This window comes from Falco cherrug, chromosome 2 (genome assembly GCF_023634085.1).
Source record: "Falco cherrug isolate bFalChe1 chromosome 2, bFalChe1.pri, whole genome shotgun sequence".
Taxonomy (NCBI): domain Eukaryota; kingdom Metazoa; phylum Chordata; class Aves; order Falconiformes; family Falconidae; genus Falco; species Falco cherrug.
Genome location: NC_073698.1, coordinates 23,882,894 through 23,906,093, shown reverse-complemented (window position 1 = coordinate 23,906,093; position 23,200 = coordinate 23,882,894). Strand labels below are relative to the sequence as shown.

The window sequence follows — 23,200 nt, the reverse complement described above, 5'->3', positions numbered from 1 at the left end:
AGGGAGCAAGAGCTAGAGATGTAACCCCCCTCACCACCCCGATGGCTGGAATGCCAAGCTCATCTTGGATGGCCACAGCCCCCTGGTGAGAGCAGGCATCTGCCAGCTTGGCCATACACTTGAGGGTCTTCGTTCCCTGGGAATGGCTGCCCCACTCAGGGGCTGTCCCCTTCCTCCTGCTGTCTGAGGGACCTGGGCTTTTGTTTCACACCTGCTCTGGCATGCAGAGGCAAGGAGTGACAAGACAGAGAAAGAGCAGGAAAAAGGAATAACCTTTTTTAGGGAAAAAAGTCCAAGTTTCTGGGCTTGCACCAGAAGGAACCACAGTTCACACCCTCACGGAGACGGGTTGATGGGTCCCTTCTGGTCAGGCAAAACTTCGCTAGCCATCAGGCAGGCCCCAGAGGCCATGCCAAGGAAGAATCTACGAGCGGCAGGATTGGGAGGCAAAGATTAGATGGGAAAGGGATTGGCTATGATACCAAATGATGGTACAGCTGGGATCAGTCCCAGTTTCCCCACCGTAAAAGCCCTACTCCCAATTCACTGCTGGAAGCCTCTCTCACATATGAATTTAAACCAGCAAAGCGATAAGGAAAGCACCAGAAATAGAGGGAAAGAATAAATTTTAAAAGGACAGGCTCAGCTAGCCCATACCTGGCCGGTACTATGCTCTGGTGTTTAGCATGGAAAAGTTTAGATCAACATCATGGTAACAACACTGGATGTATCATCTCAAGCATTTTTACAAAGGGTAAAAAGGAGGAGCCTAGAAACCACTGACAAGTCAGCCTGACTGATCTGGTGGCCTTCTGCAGTGGTGTGACAGCACTGGTGTACGCAGGATAAGCAACTGATGTTATCCACCCGGACTTCTCTAAGGCCTTCAACACAGTCTAGCACAATATCCTTGTTGCTAAATTTTAGGGGGGGGGGGGGGGGGTTGTTAAGTATTTAGGTTGGAGAAGACCTTTGAGACCATCACATCCAACCATTAACCCAGGACTGCCAAGTCCATCACTAAACCGTGTCCCTAAGCACCACATCGATGTGTTTTTTAAACACCTCCAGGGATGATGATTCCACCACCTCCCTGGGCAGCCTGTTCCAATGCTTGACCCCCATTTCAGTGAAGAATTTTTTCCTAACTATCCAATCTAAACCATCCCTGGTGCAACTTGAGCCCGTTTCCTCTCATCCTGTCACTTTTTACCTGGGAGAAGAGACCGACCCCACCTGCCTACCCCCTCCCTTCAGGCAGCTGCAGAGAGCGATAAGGTCTCCCCTCAGCCTCCTCCTCTCCAGGCTGAACACCCCCAGCTCCCTCAGCTGCTCCTCATCAGACTTGTGCCCCAGCCCCTTCCCCAGCCCCGCTGCCCTTCCCTGGACACGCTCCAGCCCCTCGACGTCCCTCCTGCAGCGAGGGGCCCGACACTGAACCCAGGGTTCGAGGTGCGGCCTCACCAGTGCCCAGTCCAGGGGGCGGTCACTGCCCTGGCCCTGCTGGCCACACTGTTTCTGACACCAGCCAGGACGCTGCTGGCCCCTTGGCCACCTGGGCACACTGGGGGCTGGCTCACAGACTTGTGCGTGTCTAACTGGAGCAGCAGGGCACTAACTCTTTCCTGCTGGACTGAGGGCTTCATTCTGCTCCTGCTCATCCATCTTCCAGTGCAGGGGCTGAGTACCCAGAGGGAAGCTGCTCTGGCTATTAAGGACTGAGGCAAAGGCGGCATTCAGTACCTCAGCCTTCTCCTTGGCCTTTGTGGCACTGTTCCCCGACGCATCCTACAAAGGATGGCAATTACCCTTGGCCCTCCTTTTCTTTCTAATGTATTTGTGAAAACATTTTTTGTAAACATCTTTTACAGCAGTGGGCAGCCTGAGTTCTAGCTGGGCTATCACCTCCCTGGTCGTTGCCCTGCATAACCTCGCGACATCCTCATCGTCCTCCAGAGTTGCCTGCCCCTTCTTCCAGAGGTGGCCAACTCTCCTTTTTCCCCCGAGTTCCAGCCAAAGCTCTGTTCAGCCAGGCCCGTCTTCCCCACCAGCTCGTCTTTCGGCACATGGGGATGGCCGGTTCCTGCGCTTTAGGACTTCCTTCCTGAAGAATGTCCAGCCTTCCTGGACCCCTGGGCCCTTCAGGACTGCCTCCCAAGGGACTCTGCCAACCAGGCTCCTAAACAGGCCAAAGTCTGCCCTCCTGAAGTCCAAGGCAGCGGTTCTGCTGACCCCTTCCTTACCCCTCTGAGAATCAAAAACTCTACCATTTTGCAATCACTATGCCCAAGATGTCCTCTGACCACCACATCACCCACCAGTTCTTCCCCAGTTGTAAACAGCAGATCCAGGGGGACATCCCCCCTGCCTGGCTCACTAACCAGCCATGTCAGGAAGGTCTCTTCCACGTGCTCCGGGAACTCCCGGACCTGTTTCCTCCTGGCTGTGTTGTACTTCCAGCAGACACCTGGTAGGTTGAAGTCCCCAGGAGAACAAGGGCTAGTGATCTTGAGACTTCTCCCAGTTGCCTGTAAAATGTTTCATCTGTCTCTTCATCCTGGTTGGGTGGTCGATAACACTCACACTGGGATATCCGCTTCATTGGCCCTCCCCATGATTCTTTCACATAAACATTCAACTTTGTTGTTAGTACCACCATTAAGCCCTAGGCAGTCAAAACACTCCGTAACGTACCGAGCTACCCCACCACCTCTCCTTCCTTGCCTATCCCTTTCTGAAGGGTTTGTAGCCATCTTTGCAGCACTCGTGTCATGTGAGTTTTCCACCAGGTTTCCATGATGGTGACCATGTCATAATCTTCCTGCTGCATGATGACTTCCAGCTCCTTCTGTTTGTTGCCCATTTTTTGGCATCAATCTCCCATCCAGCACTTGCATGCTGCCCCCAGGCTGATCTCTAGTAAGCCTGGTTTTATTCCCTTCCCCCTTTGAAACTAGTTTAAAGCTCTCTCAATGAGCCCTGCTAACTCCTGACCTAGCATCTTTTCCCCATTTTTCCTAATATCCGATCTAAACCTCCCCTAGCATAACTTGGGGCCGTTATCTCTTGTTCTGTGGGAGAAGAGACCGGCCCCACCTGCCTACCCCCTCCCTTCAGGCAGCTGCGGAGAGCGATAAGGTCTCCCCTCAGCCTCCTCCTCTCCAGGCTGAACACCCCCAGCTCCCTCAGCTGCTCCTCGTCAGACTGCCCAGACCCCTCTGCAGTGCTCAATGTGTGCTCACAGCCCAGAAGACCAACATACCCTGGGCTGCATCAAAAGAAAGGTGGCCAGAAGGTCGAGGGAGGTGATCCTGTGTTGCAGCACTATCAAAACTAGCCGGCCACAAGGCTTTTACTATCCCATACCAGGTTAACTTCAATGAGTACTTTCTGCACCTCTCCCCAGCACAGCCACCAATCCCCCACAAGGTTTCAGAAGTTCTTCTGCTGTCCATACCATTTCTTCATCCTCATTAGGCCAGTCCACTCTGTTTCTTGCCTCTACTGCACCTGGATTCTTCCTTCTCTGGGCTCCTCTTCCAGCCAACCTCTCCTCATCCAGGCCCCCTGCTTCTCCTAGAACCTCTCCTTGTCTCTCCTACATGCAGGGCACGCTTTCTCCCCCCTCTGCTTCTTCTAAGTCTCTCTTCATCCAGTGCTCCTCAGTACTATTAAACTTCTTAGCAGGAACCAGCCACAGCTGCACATTATCCACATCAGCCAACCCACCGCCTCAAGCCAGCCCACAGCTGTATATTATCAATGATAATTAACCTGTCTTCATTCCTCTACATCAGGGGTCCTCAAAACTATGGCCCGTGGACTGGATACGGCCCCCAGGGTCCTCAATCCGGCCCCCGGTATTTACAGACCCCCCCCTGCCAGGGGTTGGGGGGGGGAAACCAAGCAGCCGCAGATGACTGCCTGCCACTGCATCTGCGCGCCGGCCCCCTGGTTAAAAAGTTTGAGGGCTCCTGGTCTACATCTCCTCTACATTCCTGCCCCTCTGCTCTGGTGAGACCACATGTGCAGTACTGCTTACAGCTCTGGAGTCCTCAGCACAGGAAATGCATGGAGCTCTTGGAGCAGGGCCAGAGGAGGGCCACAAAAATGATCAGAGGGATGGAGCACCTCTCCTGGGGAGAAAGACTGAGAGAGTTGGGGTTGTTCAGCCTGGGGAAGAGAAGGCTCCTGAGAGACATTATTGCTGCCTTTAATACTTAAAGCAGGCCTATAGGAAATACAGAGAGACCTTCTACCAGGGCCTGTAGCGACAGGACAAGGCGCAATAGTTCTAAACTAAAAGACGGTAGGGTTTGATTAGCTGTGAGAAAGAAATCCCTTACAATGAGGGTGATGAGATACTGGAACAGGTTGCCCAGAGAAGCTGTAGATGCCCCATCCCTGGAAGGGCTCAAGGCCAGGTTGGATGGAGCTTTGAGCAACCTGATCTAGTTGACAATGTCCTTGCCCGTGGCAGAGTGTTTGGGCTAGATTATATTTAAAGGTCCCTTCCAACCCAAACCATTCCATGATCCTATGATCTCATGGTATGAGCACTGGCAAGATGAAATGTGACAATGCAGTAGGTATTGCTGTTATCTGTGCATTTAGCAAGTATGAAAGTGATTAAAATTGTACTTGGTAAGAAGGGACTTTGTGTGCATGTGTGTGCTAGGTATCTATGTTACTTTGAAGTTGTACTTGCTGGACACACTAAAATCTAGTAATGGATTTCCATAGTACAACAGCAGTAGCTGTGGCATGATCTAGTCTAACAAGATGCTCGGTTTACTCAGTATCACGCTATCATGCAAAAGCTGCTACAAAAATAAATTCCTCTAAAAAGGATGAAAAAAAATCACCTTTTTTTTTGTTTTAATGCTGTGGAACAGGCCACAGGCGCTTCGACTGTGATTGAAGCTGTATCTAAGCTGCAGTCTGTGAATCCTGACTACTTCCCAGGAAAACTAAAGCACAGCTCCCATCCGAGCAGTATGGCAAGGCTGTACAATCCCACCTCTGCTCACGCAGGGTATGCCGGTGCCAATGCACACGCAAGTAGGAGAGCCACGCTCCCTGCAGCGCTCCCGCACCCCAGGATGCTGCATGTACCATCTCCTGCTTACTTTGTCCCTGGTACTCAGAGCAGGAATGAATGCAGGCTCTTTGCCCAAGCTGAACAGAAAAAGCATTCCACAGCTCGCTTTCTCTTTTTCTTTTAAAAAAAAATATTGGGGGATTATTTTTTTTTTCTTCCTAGCTGTGCCCATGAGGGTCTTGCAGCCTGTCGCAGCCCAGCCACTCCTTGGTCTCCCCACCCCCTCGAGTGGGGGTCACCTCAAGCCTGGATGAATTTTTTTTTGCTCCTAGGCAGTGCAGTTAAAGGCAGCTTACTACTCTTTTCCGTGAATCTTCAAAGTGCTCCGTACCTTTGGGTAAGCTTTAGCAATCTGAGATAATATATGTATGTGGAAGGAAAGAAGTTCTGACCTCGTTTGCACCCATGTAATCCACTGTGCTCTATTTGGTGTTCCAGATAGGAGGAGCCTAGAGCCCTAGCAGGTTCCCAGTATCTCATCCTAATACTGGAAACCTCTTGGCCAGCAAAGGTCAAGGATGAACAATTTCTTTTCTCTTTGCTTACAAGACTTGAAATAAATCAAAATGTTCAGGAACGTACAACCAGAGATTCCAATCCAAATCGGGACTAAGTAAATAAAGGTAAGAGCTAACTAGGATTTAGACACTGAAACTGAAACATGTTAATGAGTAACCTCTATCAAACTTACCAAACCCCTCTGGTTTTTCTCATGTCTAGCCTATCTCCACTTACAATATTGATGCAAAGAGTTAAAAAGCAGTGAATGGTATGTATATGTTATCTGGTGTTCAATGCAAAGGTGATGGTTTCAAAGGCAGTACTGTCTCAGAATTTCAAAGTCGCTGGTGTTCATGTTTATAGAGTACCACTTGGTGGTCATTTGGAAGGCGCTTCTACTTCTGTGTAACTTTCTTCTAGGTTGGGTATAAATATTCCTGGGAGGCTAAACAGAAATGTATTTTGTTTAGATACAAGTCTTAGGCACGAGTTAGAAAACTGCTGACTGTAATGAAAATATATCAGCACTTAGTAGTATCCAATAATATAAAAAATGCAATTCAGAACATCTTCAACTACATATATGTGTGTGCGTCTATATATAGGTATAAAGGTACAATACATACATGTATATAAACACAGACACATATACAGAAATATTCACAACTTGAACTGTATTTGCAACTAACCTGAAATACTGCAGCAAAAGTTCATTCTGATGAACCATTAATATAGTATTTTCCAACTTTTGGCTCTAACCATAGTTAAAATGTTAACACATCAAACTAAACATTTTGCTATCTGCTGCCCTAGCTTTTTGCTATCTTTTTTGCTACCCTAATCAACATGTCAGAACCAAGAGCTCCTATATGGGGACTGTAAGAGTACCCTGCCTAGTGTAAAGCTATGCAGCTACTGAGCATGCTTGCAATCATGAACCCTGGGCGCCTGTTGATGGTAATACTTCCTTGGATGTATTTAGCATTTAGCATACTGGAAATGCATAGAAGGCAGGGAACCTTTGGCGTACAGGTGCTGAGTCATCGCCGCAAGGTTCTGACTTTTACTGGAGAGGAGTCCCCTGATGCGCAGCGATAAAAAGAAGTGGATGATGGGGATGAGATTTTCACAGGGCTCATGGCTTCTCCCTCCTGCAGCTTCCAGAGGAGCTCTTCATTAGTCCTGCTCAGCTTCTTCTTCTCCTCCATTTCTTTCTCAACGTATTCTTGAAGATTAGCATTCTCCTCTGACAATTGCCTGGAGAGGGAAATAGGACAACATGGTGGCATTAACGCAGCCAGCACTACACAAGAGGCAGGGCCAGGCAGGACCCCAAGCACCTCCATCCCATCCCATCCACCTGCCCCTAGGGCTGCAACTGAGCTGCCCAAGCTGGGGCACAGATGTCCCCGGTTCTCTTCACTGCTGGGCGAAAACGGCATCTCCACAAGTCAAAGCTGGGCCCAATGCCTGACTGTGTCCGGGTGTGCCTGTGTCTTTGCTCTACACCTCCTTGAGGCAGCTCAGCTGCCAAAGCTTAGATGGGCTTTTGACCCAGCAAGTGCCTGGGTCAGTGGGCACTTGTGCTCCCGGCATACGCAACTCCTTGGGCAGGGCTTCTGTTTCTGCACCAAGGCAAGGGGCTTCAGAGATCAAACCATCATGGTCTGCCACAGCAATGACACCTCTGCAGATGACCACTAAGCAGCACAAAGCGCAGGTGGGCTCCTTAAATCCTGCTTTCTCCTCAGCTTCGATGCCTAGCTTCAGCCACCTTTGTCCTGTGGCATTTCACAACCCAGAGGTGCTTGCAATGCTGCCCCATTTTTTTTCTCCAAAGCAGAACAGCAGCTACAGCAGTCCCCAGAGAGGGACAGTCCTGAGTTTTAGGCCTTCTTCTGCCTGACTGAGGATGAAAATCCAAAGTCCCAACTCTGTGGACAGCTGTAACTCACCCTTGTTTCTCAACCTTGCCACCAAAGCTGTGCCATGAGCCGAAGAGCATTTGTGGAGTGGCAGAGCAAGAGCAAAGAGGTGAGAGAGAGCAGTTGCATCCCTGGCTTTTCCAGCTAGCTGCTACTGCACAGAAAGGGAAAGGAGCATGTGCTCTCCATGCGTTTTTAGCTGATGTCCTGATGTAGGATGCAGCTCAGCTTCGAGGCCTTCCCTCTCCTCTGTAAATGGTCATGAGGCTATGGGTCCTTCTCCAGCTCCTTCTTCCTTGGTCCTAACAAACCCTCTATTCCTGACTGCAGCACCAGAGAAACTTTACCTGCGAGGACCAGGGAGATGTTTTCTCCAGCATGCCCTAAAACCTGATGGTGTTTTGGGAAGTAGGGCATGGAAACCTCCTATGGGCATCACAACCTCAGGAAGTCTGCTCTCATCTAACCAAGTGACTGGGTTGAAAAGAAATGGGGCAGTGCAGGCAGACTGTGGGACTGATTGAGATGTGTTTTGGGCATGTGCTGGCAACACCACCATGCTGGAGGATGCGTGCAAGAACATCTGGCTTCTGCAGCCCCATTACACTTGGGCAGGAGCCAGGTCGTGACGTGATCAGCCTGGGGCAGCTCTGGGCATGTACCTAACCTGTTTTACAGGCAATTTAGAATTTTACAGAAATGAACAGGGAGGCGCCTATCCTCCCCCATTAAGTATTTCCAGGGTTCAGCAGCAGCTGGGTGTGGATTTTGGATACACACATGAAATTCTGGACAACTCCTTTTCTGGCTATAGCCTGAAGCACGTAGCAGATGTCATGGACTGCTGGTCCGCTCTCCTTGGGTCATCAAAAGTCTCTGAAATGGTGGGGTTGGCATTTCTAATTTTGTTTAAAAACCATTTAATAAGAATATCTTGCTTTTTTTAGCCTCAGTTCCTACAGAAATGGAGCTCAGGTGATATGTCTGCTCTACCACTCTCTGGACATTTTCAGCCATGAAGCAGTGGCTAGCAGAGTAGAAGGACTAAAAGACACAAGCTGGCAGAAGTTTTCAGAAAGCTGCTTGCCTGGTAGAGGATGAATTCCCTATTCACGGTCCCATTGGGGAGCCAGCTGTGGCATGAACTCATGATCTAACAGACATGAGAAATTCCACATGGGAGCTCACCCTGAAGAAATAACTCCATAGAAAAACTCTTGCCGCACAGGGAATTACTTCTTCTTTTGCAGTTTCTAACAAGACATGCCATAAAAGATATACACAAAGCCCTACTACATCCTTTTCCAGCCAGCATTCACTGAGGGGGAAAAACAAAACCCAAACACATGCCTTCCCTGCCTTTGTGTAGCTTTTAGTGTGTGAGTGGCTGGTAAAACTCATCTGGGTATTAGGAACAGGCTTGTCACACCAGCACAGACCTCAGAGCACGGTGAAGGGCTCAGCTCCCTCTTCTGCTAAAGGCACAGACCGGACAGGAGGCAAGCACAGCCCATCAGCATGCATTAGTCTTCTACACACTGGAGGGCTAATGCTGCTTGCTAGAGGTATAGTAGAAAGCATGGTATCAGTGTCCTCTGGACTCTCACACAACAGACTTTGCAGCACTAATGCACACTGCAATGTGCTGGCAGAGGCAGGCTGCAAGTTATATGCATGACCTGCAGGTAAGTGGGGAGACGTTTGAGCAGAAAAGAGCCTTTGCAGCCAAGTGCTTACGAACACACCATGCGGCATGTGGACATGTCCTCCAGAGAGACCTGCTTTGGCATGCAGAAGGAGAAAGGAGCTGCTGCTTGTTGTGCTGCTTATTTTAGCCTTGTGCACATTTCATTGGGAATTTACACTGTGTCACCTGACGTGACTTGACTGGACGCAGGCAGAGCCAGCTTCATGCCTCCTGGAGACAGAGGCAGCTGGCACAGCCAGCAGTGCCCGTATCCTTCAGCAAGGCCTCTGCCTTCAGCTCAGCCAAGCTCTATCTGCCTCTGCCGCACCGTGGGGAGGGAGGTGAATAGATGCAGCATCACTGCTTAATAAGATACAGATGCCCATTCAGCCCCTCTTCATCATTCAGGCAGGAGGAGGAAGAGAGGCAATATAAAAGCAAATGTGTTCTCACTATGCAAGTTTGTATCTTGAGATACATGTTCCAATTTTAGACCTAACCCATCTAAGGGGACATTTATCCCTAGCACTGCAGACTTAGGATCAGACGTGTTCCTCTGACAGCCTCCTGACAATTTAAGCAGCTGTAACAAATCACAGCCATAAACCCACATTGGTCTGCAGGGGCACGCTGACATGATAGGAAGCAGGGGAAGGTGCTTGGGTCAGGTACCTGAGCTATGCTGACAGAGACCAGACACCCCCCTGGTCATCTTCATTTCTAGGGTGCTAGAAACTACCATTTCTCAAACATCCTTAGGCCAAAGGACCAAAAAAAATATGATGGATTTGGAGGGAGAATCTCAGACGTTGCGAAATCAGATGATTTATTCAAGCACGTGGGGAAGTCCCAGCAGAGGCTCTGTGGAGCTCCTGTGTCCAAAGCTGGCGCATGACCCACCTGCAAGGCTCATCTCCCTTCCTCTGTACCTGCCCCTGGCTATGATTGGAAATATCTCTGTGGTGCATCCCTCAGCCCGCCGCTGCCTCTGGGACCCAGCTCCTGGCCATGCTGCAAAGGCTAGCTTTGCTCTGGCTCCCATCCCTCCTGCTGCCCTCCCTCCTCTTGCTGCTGCTGGTCTGCCACAGCTGTCTGGGCACCCGTACTGCAAATCAGCAGAAATAGCCCTAATCTGCACTGTTCCCTAGCAAGGACAGCTCCCCAAGCTTGTTCGTGCCTCTTCCCAGGCGGTGCCAGTACAACAGAAATAAGCACTCGAGGTGGCTACTGCTGCCAGGAAACTGCATGTTTTAGTAACTCTGACTTTAAAACCCTGGCTGACACTGTCTCTATAGCTGTCCCCAAACTGTAACAGTCGAAAACAACTGTCCTCTAAGCTGACTTTCCAGGCTGACCTCAAACTCAGAATTTCTCTCAAAAGATGTTCTTTAAAACCAGTACCTACATAGCTACAAGCAAGAAGCAAAGTGCTGCAGCTGGACGCTGGCAGGATGCAACCAGAAACAGGTAGCTGCAATGCGGAGATGCCAGGCACTGAACCAGGCACCCGGGCTGCTGTCACAGGTCTGGAGAGAGACTGCCACTTCCAGACCACAATTCATCCAGCCCAAAAGCAGGTGCCTCAAACTGGTCTGGTGAACCAGGTCTTAAAAATTCCTGGGTTTTCCTCCCCCAGCACAGAAAGGCTGTAGACACCCACCTCAGACAGTGACATTTGTGTTACAGGTATTTACAGTCAGGTGAGAGGAAATACAATCCTCACCCCAATCTAATTGTTAGTACAAATAATGCTGCCCTTTTAAAATATCTACATGCAGGAGACAATTTTTAAAGGCTGAGTCATTAATAAAGGAGACACTAGAAAGACAAAATCTAAAATCAGAGATGAGACGCTGCAGCTTTAAAAAGACAGCTATAATTAAACTGCATTTTAGTCCAATGGCATAACTTATGGCAACATCAGCTAGGCAGCAGGTGTGCTGGGACAAGTTCAGCTCCAGCATCTCCCCCTGGTACCCCTTCTGCCTGGCTCCAGCTGTGATCCTTTGCCTTACAGCAGACTACAAACTCTCTGGGGCAGGGACTGTCCTACCCTTCTCTATTTCTATACCACCTAACACAAGGAACCTTGATACCTTTGTCAAGTTGTGACAAGGGTGAACACAGACAGTGCAGACGAAAAAACTCCACCAATGAATAACCCCACCTGGGTGACAGTGGCATCATTAGGATGTCTCTCCTGAATTTGCCCTGTTTCCCATCCTTGCTACCCACTGACTAATGGGTCTAAGGGCACTGACACTGAGATCAGAAGCCACTGGCAAACTGGCCCTCAGCAGCATGTCAAAATCATGGAAATACACAGACAGATATGTGGCCTTCCTTATGATAAAGTAAGCAAACCCTGACACAAAAAGGATTTTTTAACAAAACAAGCAGATCAGGACACCAATACACTTTCAGGAGGAAGTAAGATTTTCCCCTTCTGAAATAAGAGTCAGCCTTGGGCAATTAAGATCTGCAGCCTCCTTTCAAGCTCAGACAGGTTGCAAATATCAGCACAAACCTTGTTATGACAGTATTTTGCTCAATCCTGGCTCTCAGTTCCTCATTCTGCTGTTGCAGCATGGTGATTTTTTCTACCAGTTTTATATTTTTTTCAGCCTGCAACAAAAGAAGATTGGTTAAGTCTGAAGAAAGCCCAACACTGGATCCAAGAGAATTTGTTATCTCATTTGTCCCTAGAGCAACTTCTAAAATTTGAGAATAGATGGAGATAGTAATCTTGACTGCAGCTGATACTTAGAGGTCTGACACACCACATCATACCGGTGAAGTAAGTGGCGTCATGAGCAGAGCCTTGAGTAGGGGGAGAGCTGAACTATCCCTTACTCCTAACTGAGGAGCAGGAGGGTCTTAGTCTTGTCCGGCACAAATAAAACATCTTCTTCGGTGGTGCCCCCACAACTTTTACCCCTCAGGAGCCAACATTACCAGCCATTGTTCTTGGGCAGGGAGCTAGTGGCACTTGGGGACCATGGGGATGCCCAGCATGGAAAGGGCACTGTGGTGTGAGTGGTCAGTCTAGTGACGAAGGAGGAGTGCAAGGTGTATGATGTGTATCATCCAGCTCAACTAACCTCACCAGACACAAATGTCTGGCATCCAACCTCTAGGATTATGATTTCCCAGTTACGGGGAGGAAAGAGTTACCCAACAAGGCAGATTACATCCAGCGGCAGCCTTAGCCTGGTGCTGCATGCGCATGAGGTGATCTGCACTTTGGAGACGCTCCTCTCCACTGCTGACAGTGTCGGCTTAAATGACAGGGTTAAACTAGACATTTAACTATAAGCTACAATTAAGTGAAATGAATCCTATCCCAAGTGTAGGTAGCTTTCACTCAGGACAGTTCAAGGACAGAGTTTGAGGATGTCAATAGCGGTGTATTAAAACATCAGTAAGATGTTTATAGGCATGTACCACAGCCTCAGATGCCTTGTTTTTTCCCAAGTTTTGAATTTTACATACTTTATCACCTTAGTTCTTAATTTTCCAGCAGTTTGAATTTTGCTGAATTCAACACTTGGAAGAAAACAAGATAGCACAGAGTAACCTTATCTCTGTACAAGCTCGATTATTGAATTTTCCAATCTTTTATAAAGAACCAAAATACTGTGCATTGGAGTTAGTAACAACTCACACTTTACAGCAAAGGCATCAGTTTTATGCAGTGGTTTCCAGTCTATGCATGTAACCATAAAGGATACTCCTGATTCTCAGATATTCTGGCCTAACCCAGTATATTATGTTAGAGCAGAGCAAGGATTCTGGGCCTGTTTTGAAATGCTCTGAGAGAGGAATCGCTGTCATGGGCACCTGCTTCCTCAATAGTTTTAGTAAGTAGTAGCTATGCCAGCATGAAGCACGGGAGACCTGTGCATCTCCTTCCCTGTCTGCTGCAACCCTCACCCTATACCACTCCTCTCCTGCCACCTTCATTTCCAGTCTCCCTTTCAGCAGACAAGGAGCCAAGCCTGACCCTGTATTTGAAATGCCCTCCTGCTCCCTTATGAGGCACTCCATCTTTCAGAGCATTTGGAGATGCCCTGTAGATGTTCTGGCACTTATAAAAGGAGATCTTTAAACAGAAAGCTGCTGTGTCTTTGGACCACAGTAAATTCAGTGTTTTACTGCAATAAAGGGCAAGAGCAGGACTGTATGCTTATATGTGGTTAATTAGCAAAAGCAGCTAAATGACCAGGAACTATGCAGGCTGTTGTTTGGGTGGGGGGGTTTCAGTATAACACTATAATGCATGTTTTCAGAATCTGGCTTAGCTCCAGGAGCAGCATGTTGGAAGGAGCACAGTTAACAAGCCTCAGTTGTAAAGAGGCACTTTTCTCTACATCCACTTACTTAGGCACCTCGGTTCAGCAAAGTAATCATCAGAGTTCTCAAATTTCCCCGTAAATGGAAACAAATCTTGCTGAATGCTGTGCTGAACCAGCTGCGGTATTGCCTCATCCTGTCACCACACTACGCATGTACTGTCACTGTAAGTTATGCCTTACAAAACGAATCCCCCTTCCAACACAAAATATAACTGGTGGTGAACTGGGGAATTCTTTGATATGGACCCCCACAAGCAAAGAAAGAAAACAGCAGAGGCTGCAGCAAAGCATTACTTTAGGGTTAGAGAGATGTTTCCTAGCGTAAGCCTTGCTAGGGAGTGCTTGCTGAATATTGCTCATTCATACTTGCAGCTGGGAGCTCCCCAAGTACCTGCACGAACAGCAGCAAGACACGCATGATTCAACCTTCTGCCAACTGCCCTTTCCAGCCCTGAACCTGACTCCTGTAGGGGCATATGGTACAGGCTGGTGTACAAGACGAAGCTCTGGACTACCACAAAGTTCCCCTTCCTCCATCCTTCTTACACCACTCACATCACTGTCTAACGGAATAGGCTGAGCAGGTACTGCATGGAAAAGCAATACAGATCAACGGATGTGTGGGAGAAGTCAAGGGTATCATGGGTGGGTGAAGGGATGGGAAAAGATCCCACTGAGGGAAAACTTGAGACATGGCACAGTAGAAGCGACTATACAGGCTGACAGTGGGACAACACAATATATAGGCATTTATGAAATTCTTTGACTGTGTCTTGCCCCAGCCTCTTGTGTTTTCTCACCTCTTTTAAGTTCACCTGCTGTAACTTTTACTTTATTACCTCCATGATGCCTCCTCTGGAGGAAAAATGAAAACTCACATTTTTTTCCAGCTCCATGATGGTCTTCTCCTGCTGGTGAATCTGCTGGTTCTTCATTTCCAGAACATGTTTTAAGCTCCTCAAATCATTTTCTAAGTGCAGATATGGAGCTCGTACAATCTAGGAAATATACCAGTGATTTGGATATCTGTAAGCCATAAATGCATCTTCAGCCATAAGATAAATTTTCCTCAGTGCACCCAGTGGTTTAGGAGTCTCAGTGATGTGACAAGCACCTGGATGTGGACCTCCACAGCCCATCTGAACCCTGATATCCTCTCCTGGGCCACCCCTTTGGCTGGACAGCCTCGTGGCTAGAAAGATGGGATGCCAGGTTGTTCAGCAACTTCATTTGTACTGGTAGCATGGGAACTGCATGAGGTGTTTTATGCTCGTGCAGGTATTTTGGCTTGGGACAAGTACTAACATAAAGCTAAGGAAACTAGACAAGGGGGCCAAAGGTGAAAATGAGTGTTCTGCCTTGCCTGCACCACTGAATCACAGTGCCTGTTAACAAAGATCAGATCTGCTGGGAAAAAGTTCCTCCTCTTCTCAAGAACTTCAGATGTAGGGGATATTACGGTTCAACTCATGGGCCAAAGAGGCACTCTGAATTAGGCTGATGAAATACTGTTGCTGACTTAAGCTGTTCTGGATTTTTCCAGCGGTCAACTACCTGGTGGTACTTGGCATTAACATTACTGTGACACAGCAGAATTTGTCCTTTCATGTAATTTAAATACTGCAGCAGAGGTGGAAAGGGACTGATGCTACTTGTTTCCCACGGCCAAGCCTGCTTCAGAAATGTGCGCTCCTTTCCTAAGGAGTTCTCTCACCTAAAAACTCACTGAGCCCCTTGCTCACCCCACTATTTTTATTCTGTCCCCTCTGTCATGTTGATACAGCTACCCATGGGGTTGTGCTGTGAACAAACTAAAATGCCCCAAGTTAAAAGAAAACCTTCTGGGGAGTCATTTCAGGGTTATTTCATTTCAGATAGATAACTGTAGTGTGTGTTTACTTACACACTGTAAAAAGACCCAGCACATCCCCAGTAGACAGCAATTGAATATATACTTCATATGACAGGGCTGTCCCCTGCAAGTCCAGAAAAAAATGAAAGAATACAGGGATACCAAAGAATTTGGTTCAGAAGGCACCAAAAAAAAAGAAATCTAAATGTGAAAAAAGTAAAGACAAAGAGAGGAAGAAAGGGAACAAGAATAGACAGCAGTAAGGTCATACTAGATGGAGTCAATGAAATGTTTTGGAAACAGAGCTGCAAATGCTGGATGAAAGAATAAAGAAAAAGAAGTAAAATCAAAAAATGATGGCTCTGGACTTTCTGACTCCTCCTCAGAGTTCGAGATCTGGGGCGGGATCCTATTGCTATCCACTGAATCGTGTGATGTGACTGTATATAGTTGCCATTTACCTTCAGTTGTTCCTCTGTTTTTTCCTTCAGAGCCTCTTCAAATCGGTCGGCTTTGGCCTTAAGAGATTGCTTTTGAAAAGTGAGGGTGTCTATCTGGTCCTGGAGGGGAGACACAGTAATGAACACACCAGCCATGCTATCACCCCTCTTACACTCGTACGAGTCAATCTGCACTGTGAAACTACCAGGGGAGCTGAACAAGGCCTAGAAATCCCTGCAAGGTGTTTTTTTTTACCTAAGGCCACTTGAACACCCAGCGTTTTGGTAATCCAGTGCCTCAGGGAATCTCAAAATCCTTGTAATGCCTGCAGCTGGCTGGCACTGTGTCCTGGTTTCAGCTGGGATAGAGTCACTTTTCTTAGTGGCTGGTGCAGGGCTGTGCTCTGGATTTGGTGTGAGAACAATGTTGACAACACACTGACGGGTTTGCGTTCTAGGTGATGTTTATACCAAGTCAAGGACTTTTTAGTTTCTCAGCCCCCGCCAGCGAGAGGTCTGGAGGGGCACGGGAAACTGGGAGGGGACACAGCCAGGACAGGTGACCTGAACTGGCCAAAGGGATATTCCATACCATGGGATGTCATGCTGAGGGAAGAAGAAGGGGGAAACGTTTGGCATTATGGCATTTGTCTTCCCAAGTAGCTGTTATGCGTGATGGAGCCCTGCTGTCCTGGGGATGGCTGAACACCTGCCTGCCGGTGGGAAGTGGGGAATGGATTCCTTGTTCTGCTTTGCTTGCGTGCGCGGCTTCTGCTTTACCTATTGAACTGTCTTTATCTCAACTCCATGAGTTTTCTAACTTTTACTCCTCCAGTTCTCTCTCTCATCCCACTGTGGGGGTAGTGAGCAAACAGTTGCATGGGGCTTATTTGCTGGCTGGGATTAAACCATGACACACTGGCTGGCCCTAGTTCATGAAATGTCTTTGATGCTAAATCACCCCAGCACCCTGGGCTGGATGAGAACCACTGTGCCCTTCCTTAAGAAGCTGGCATTTATAACAGAGGCATGACAGATTATTTCTGTGGTTCCTAGAGTCTGAATAAGGTGATAGTTATCCCATCCCTGCTTCCTTCACCTTTCTATGCTTCTAACATGGTAACAAGCAATGATGAGTTAGTGGTGTGGACTTCAAATGACTGTTGTTTCATCTCAGAGTTACACACAGAAACAACACATTATTTTAAGCAATCATATTTCTGTTACGATCGAAGGCATTCCTGTTACCTCTCTCTATACAACACCTGTAAAAAACACAGTTGCTGTGAAACTGGTATTCTTATCTTTCCTGTATGTAATTTCTTGGCTGTAACATTACATCAACGCTTATTGCAAAAACTGCTGACATGCCTTGAACTGTCACAGCAGCATGAGGAAGGCAGTGACAGTTGCTGCGTGCAGCAGTATGTGCTAGTCAGGGGGTTTAAAAACTGTAATTCATCTGTGCCTATGAAATCAAACAAAGCTTGCATTATTTGCTGTGACATCTTTACTTGTTCACACCAGATTTTCAAACTTAAATGTGAACCACAAGGGGATGCTTCTGCTCTCCATTCCCTGGGATTTCTTCATCTAGAGAGTGCAAACAGCATGGAGTTATTAGCAGGACTGAAAAAGCCAAGATGATCTTTAACTTGGTGTTAAATACTGGAATAGGGGACATGATGTACAGGGCTGACCCTGGCTGGCCATAGCCTGACTGCACAGCAAGGCCAGCCGTGGGACATCCCTCATCAGCGACTGCATTGCCCTCCGGTGGGAATGGAGATGTTTCTACAACGTGGGACCAGCTCCGCCACACTTGGGCAGCAGGGAAGAGTTTAAAGCACAGGCACACGGACATGCAGGGAGAGCTCACCATTTCTGAGCCCTGTGGGTGCCTGCCAGAAGGTACCATGCAGACAAGGTGATGCTCACAGCTGCCACAGGTGCCAGAGCCCTCCCCACCATGCAGGGAAGAGCTCAACTTTGTTCCTTGTGCTGGGCCAGCAACCAGCAGGGTCAAAAGGACATTTCTTTGCTTTATCCAGCTGCCTTTTCATCCCTTTAGGTTTGCCCTCTCTTCTCTTTCAGACAGTATTTTGCTGAACCAGCCAAGTGGAAGGAAAAAGACTGAGGGGGCACCTTTGCTGCTAGATCCCAGTTTGGACAGGCAGAGGACGAGAGGTACTATAGCTGGTAAGAAGCAATAGCCTGGTGTGCTGGCAGCTGGCAAGGGGGCTGGGGCTGCCCCGTCAGCTGCTCCGCCACATCGTTACAGGGGTGGGAAATAATGAAACTGCTAACCTGGAGTGACAGCCGCAGTTTTTCAAAATTCTCTTCTAATTGAGCCTTTTCCAGACTGTGAGCGGCATTCAGTTCTGGGGAAGATACACAGACATGGCATTGCTAAGTGAAGTCCAGCAAACCAGGGTCCGAGAGTGCAGACATTATGAACCAAGCGCAATTCAGGATGCAGTTTTAGGGCACGGAGATTGACTAGGAAACCGGTAGTAATATACTCTGCAACCTTAGGTGAATGTTTTGAGGATCAGGATTTTCTTATCTTTCAGTGGTTGCAGGTATCTCTGTATCTGTGTGACTGGATTCTGATTTTTCAGAACTGTGCAGAATTCCTGGCTCCCCGGGCTCTGATCTGAAAAGGGTCAGTTTGACCCAATTCAGGGTGAATATCCCCAAAGCAAAGATTTTAAATTAGATATATTTAAAAGCTTGGGTTGTAATTTCTTTGGGGAGATTGAGATGGGAGCCAGCAACTCAGGATGCAAAAATGCAAATGACAGTGCTTCTCCAGGAACTGTGACAGATGACCTGTGAGATTTATTCCATGACTGAGATGGACAGAGTCTGAAGACAAAGAAGTCCTCCATTTATATTACATGATTAAAGGTTTCACTACTAGGACAACTCACCCTGGACTTAGTAATAACCAAAAGTTTAATAACCAAAGTGGAATAAAGTTTAATCTCCAAACTAATGACATCAAACTGTCATTCAGTACAGCAGTAGCACCTAGCTTTTTAGGATACAGACACTCTTATTTTTTGTGTCTTTACCCTCATTCCCATGGGGTTCTGCCTTCTAATCATTGCTCACTAGCCACAGTAACAGCATTAATAATACTGATGCTCCAGCGCTCTCTTTACAGCGCACTAGCCCGCAGCTGCTGCAGTGCCTTTTCCATGCACAGGAGGGCATTTCATACCCACACCAGGAGCAGTGAGCACAAACTGGCCACCAGACCCTTACTAAACCACAGACAAGTTTTATCATCAGAGAATACTAACAAAAATGGAAAGATAAGAATATCCTCATGCAAGGAAGAAGGGTTTTTTATTATTTGCAAAACTGTATATGTTAATTTTAAAATGCTATGCTAGATACCATCTCTGCCTACAGGAGAAGGGAATAAACTGTTCTTAGCTCACGTTATGCTCCCTATTTTTATGTTATGTCATATGTTAGAGATATATTATGTCTCTAATTGACACAGTGCAAAGCTAAGCAGTATGGCTCAATTTAGGGAAAGTTGTGGGAAAACCTAATAAAGCTATTTAAAAATCAGACCCTTAAGCTTATGGTGTAAAATAAAAGACGGAGATTGTACAGATAACTGTTAAATGTCAGCTAAAGCATGTACCAAGACATGTATTTAGATACTGAACTGGTGGGGAGGAAACAGCTCTGTCTGCAGCATCAAACCCCATGGAAAATCGTAAGACAAAATAAAGATAGCAGTGCTGAGGTGCAGATTTGCACTAGCTTTGGTCTACTCAGCATGGCCAGACTTTAGCTACTGAAAATGATGAGTTTTGTTTTTAGAAGCTGTGTAGTAGGCATTTAAACACCTAAATTCAGAGACGTTCAATGAGCTCTAGCTTCCTGAGCACCCAAGGGTTAGGCTCTTGAGAAAAGTCTGTGTGTGAAATAAAGTGGAATTTGGACTCTATGTTTAGTATTCCATGGAGAAAGCCTTATCTTTGGCCCAAAGATCCCTCAGGTAGTCTCAGTTCCAAGTCAGATGCTGTACACACTGCACGCACCTCTTCCTTCATCCCTAGCATGAGCCTGGTGGTCCACCCCACATGAAAGCACTAGACCAACAGAGATTGTATCATCTGTTCTGGAAGAAGAAAATCCAAGCTTACACAATCTCACTAGAGCACTAATTCATGCTCTGGAATAGCTCTGTAGCCATTGGGCTGTCTTTGGCTTACCTTGAATCTTGCAGTCTTTCTCCTTCTGCAGTACTTCAGTAATGGCTCTGTGGTCATTTTCCAGCTGTAACATTGCAGCATTATGGGCAGCTATGATCTTTTCCATCTGTTCCAATGACAATGAATGGAGACATGGATGCATGATTAGATGTCTTGTGGCACACCGACAGGCCACTACTTAAGAGCTCCAGTGAGCTGGAAACAGTAAAGGGGTCTACCAAGTGTGACACTGACACTTAGAGCACCTGAACCATTTCCATCTATTATGAAACAGGCATGCTGATGCCTTGAGTGGTAGTATGTAGTCATCGCTGGTAGCGGTTTTGTTCTTTTAATTTAATGGTGATAAAAGAGGCACATAAGAAAGTAAAAAGCCAAAAAGCCCTTAAGCAAAGAAGCCATTTATGATATATTCATAAATATCAACAATTCATTAATCTAAATTATATTAATGACTAGACTCCCTCTGATGGTCAGATAAACGTACACAGTTCTGAGCCATCCTAGGTTTTGCTTTCATGGCACTTTGCTGCAATGATTTTTATCGTAAGGTCTTGGATCAACTTCCACGAAAAGTGCCTATGAATTATTCATAGTTGTAAAATACTTATTTCTAGAGAAAAATTGGAATTATTATCAGTGGGTATGTAAAATGAATTGCAATATATCATACTTTTACTTGAAAAAGAGTATCCTACAAAGTCATCAATACCCACATTCCTGTGTCCTCTTGAATCATGCATTTTTAGTCCACATCCAGTAAGCTGATGGAAGATACGACAGCACTTTTTTGAGTGTAGACACCAGAGTTTTCAGGTTGGTGTGAAAGTATGAAAGATGATAGTGAAGCCACAAAACTTTTTTCCAATCTCACATTTGAGGCTGAAAGAGGTCCTGCTGCCCCAAACTGCCCAACAAACTGAACCACACAGCACACAACCATCATGGGAGCAGGGGATACAGTTGGAAGAGGGCTGTGGGCAGCCTGTGTTCCTGTGCACCTGCTAGGTTTGGGACTCCTTCTGTACATTGTTTGTTACTAGATTTGACTAAAGGCAAAGCAAGATCCCTAATGATGGTGCTTTGACATATATCGCTACAGAAAATCCAGTAAGAAATGGCTGATCAGGTTAAGTCAGTGGTCTAGAGCAGTTTCCAAGTGCAATTCGTAAGTTTGTTTTTCTTGGTTTTGTAATCACAGTGATCTTATTCCCTACATTTAACACATTATCTGTGATCTCACAATGCAGAGGATCGAACTATTTTACTTTTACAATGAAACAGCTGTTTGTTGCAAATTGACTTTAAACAGCTTTTTTTCCTCACTTTTATGTTAAATAATGGTAGAAAGTTACTGCAGCTGAGCATGTCTTGACTGAAATAAATGTTATTTCACTGTATTAAACTGTCAAACTTGTTAGATGATCCAACAGAAGCAAAATTTCCAACTGTACTGGAGAAACCATGCTTTTAGAATGAAAGACAGGCATTTAACATGAAATTGGAAATTATCCAAACTATTTTTCATAATAATGTGGGAGACAACTCAGTGGTGAAGACCTCTTTGCAAAACAATGGGGACTCAGCCTGCTGATACACTGCATGAAAGAGCAGGGAAAGGAGGGGCTGACCCAGTGGGCTACTAATGGGATAGGGACTATCACTCGACTTTTCCCAGAGCATGATGTCCTTGTATATGATGTCTGTGTGCTGAAATCTTATGAGCATTGCTCTGTTCTTTACCTCACCCTTAAGTCTTTATTCAGACACTAATTGCTTCTCAGCTAAGCAGCACCCCAAAGGAATGATTACGCTCAACTCCAACACTTTCAGAAGGTGAAGGGGTTTCCTTTTGCTGCCACCATCTTTGGCAGGTTATTTATCTACAAAGCCAATTAAATATGTTCCAAATGGTCTGCAGGGATTTTTATGTCTTCTGTGTGTTTCGTACCCACATCCTAAATGACTAATATTCCAGTGTGAACTCCTATCTGCAGTTTTTCATAGGAGATAGTATACTTGGCACTGGGAAGCAGATCTCTTGGATATTAATTCCAGCTTCACCTCTACCTTACTCCATAGGCTTGTTCAACTCACTTAATTTGTGTCATGGTTATTTCTGGCTATAAAAAGAACCTCAGGTGGGATTTTAAAGCCTTAATAAAGTAAAATCAAGAAAAGGCTTCAGTGGGAGATGTTCAGTAAGTTGGCAGACCAAACAGCTTGAGGTGAGCAGCTCAAGCGAGAAGGCAAACCAGGATCGCAGCCTTCACTTTGCAGTTTTGCCCTTAGCTGCAAGGAGATATGAGAGATATTGGGATGCATTGGCACACATGACTGGTTTGTGAGGAGTTTGGCTCTCATGCTCTGCTATGCTGAAAGAGCTGCCTCACCTCCTCAGAGAGCGCCAAGCCTCCAAAACCTTTCAACTATGTATCCAAAGAAAAGACTGCTATCTAAACTAAACAGTGACTACAGCAAAACAGTGTGGAAGACTAGGTTGTGACTGGAAACCACGGCAGAGGGATGACTAACTTCCATATTAGACATGTGGATACAGAAATATATGCAGATCCATGGTTAAAAGGATTTAGCTTTTGTTATTGCCTTCATGAACGCAAGCTTAAAGTCCCCCATGCAGATGGACAGCTCAAGGATGAGGCTCACATCGAGGGTAAGAGCTCTTTAGCTCCTGGGTTAGGTACCTCTGCCCTAACACCGGCTGGGACGAGCACCAGCTCAGCAGCAACAGAGCTGAACGACGCCAGTCCCTTGAGCAGGCTTGCTTCTTTTGTTATGCTCTAAGATCTAAGCTGGGTGCTTCTCCTCTTCCTCCAAGCAGGAGAAGGGAGAATCAGAGCGTGCCAAACCCTTTGGGTCAGCAGCGGTGAGGGTTCCTTATTCCTCATGCACCTCGGTTCCTAGACAGAGCTCTCCTTTTCCTTGGCCAAGAAACATTGCTGGTGAGCAGCTTTCCAACCTGGCCTGTCAGCCTCTCCAATCCAAGAGCATTTGACACAGGATGGGTGTATGGCAGAGTAGGAATTCAAAGGGAAAACCTGCTAAAACTCATCATGAGATGCTAACGGAACCACAGATTG

At 46.7% G+C, this 23,200-nt stretch overlaps 1 protein-coding gene across 1 annotated transcript in view; it reads right to left on the bottom strand.

Annotated features, from left to right (window-relative positions):
* Positions 1-943: 943 nt before the first annotated feature.
* Positions 944-23,200, bottom strand: part of MTUS2 (microtubule associated scaffold protein 2) — a 318,965-nt gene continuing 296,708 nt past the window's right edge. The window contains exons 11-16 of the mRNA XM_055701794.1: positions 20,100-20,205; positions 18,169-18,242; positions 15,883-15,981; positions 14,448-14,567; positions 11,742-11,839; positions 944-6,859 (exon numbers count right to left, since the gene is read on the bottom strand). Coding sequence (XP_055557769.1) covers positions 6,643-6,859; positions 11,742-11,839; positions 14,448-14,567; positions 15,883-15,981; positions 18,169-18,242; positions 20,100-20,205 — 714 coding nt within the window. The 3' untranslated portion in view covers positions 944-6,642. The remainder of the gene's footprint in view (positions 6,860-11,741; positions 11,840-14,447; positions 14,568-15,882; positions 15,982-18,168; positions 18,243-20,099; positions 20,206-23,200) is intronic.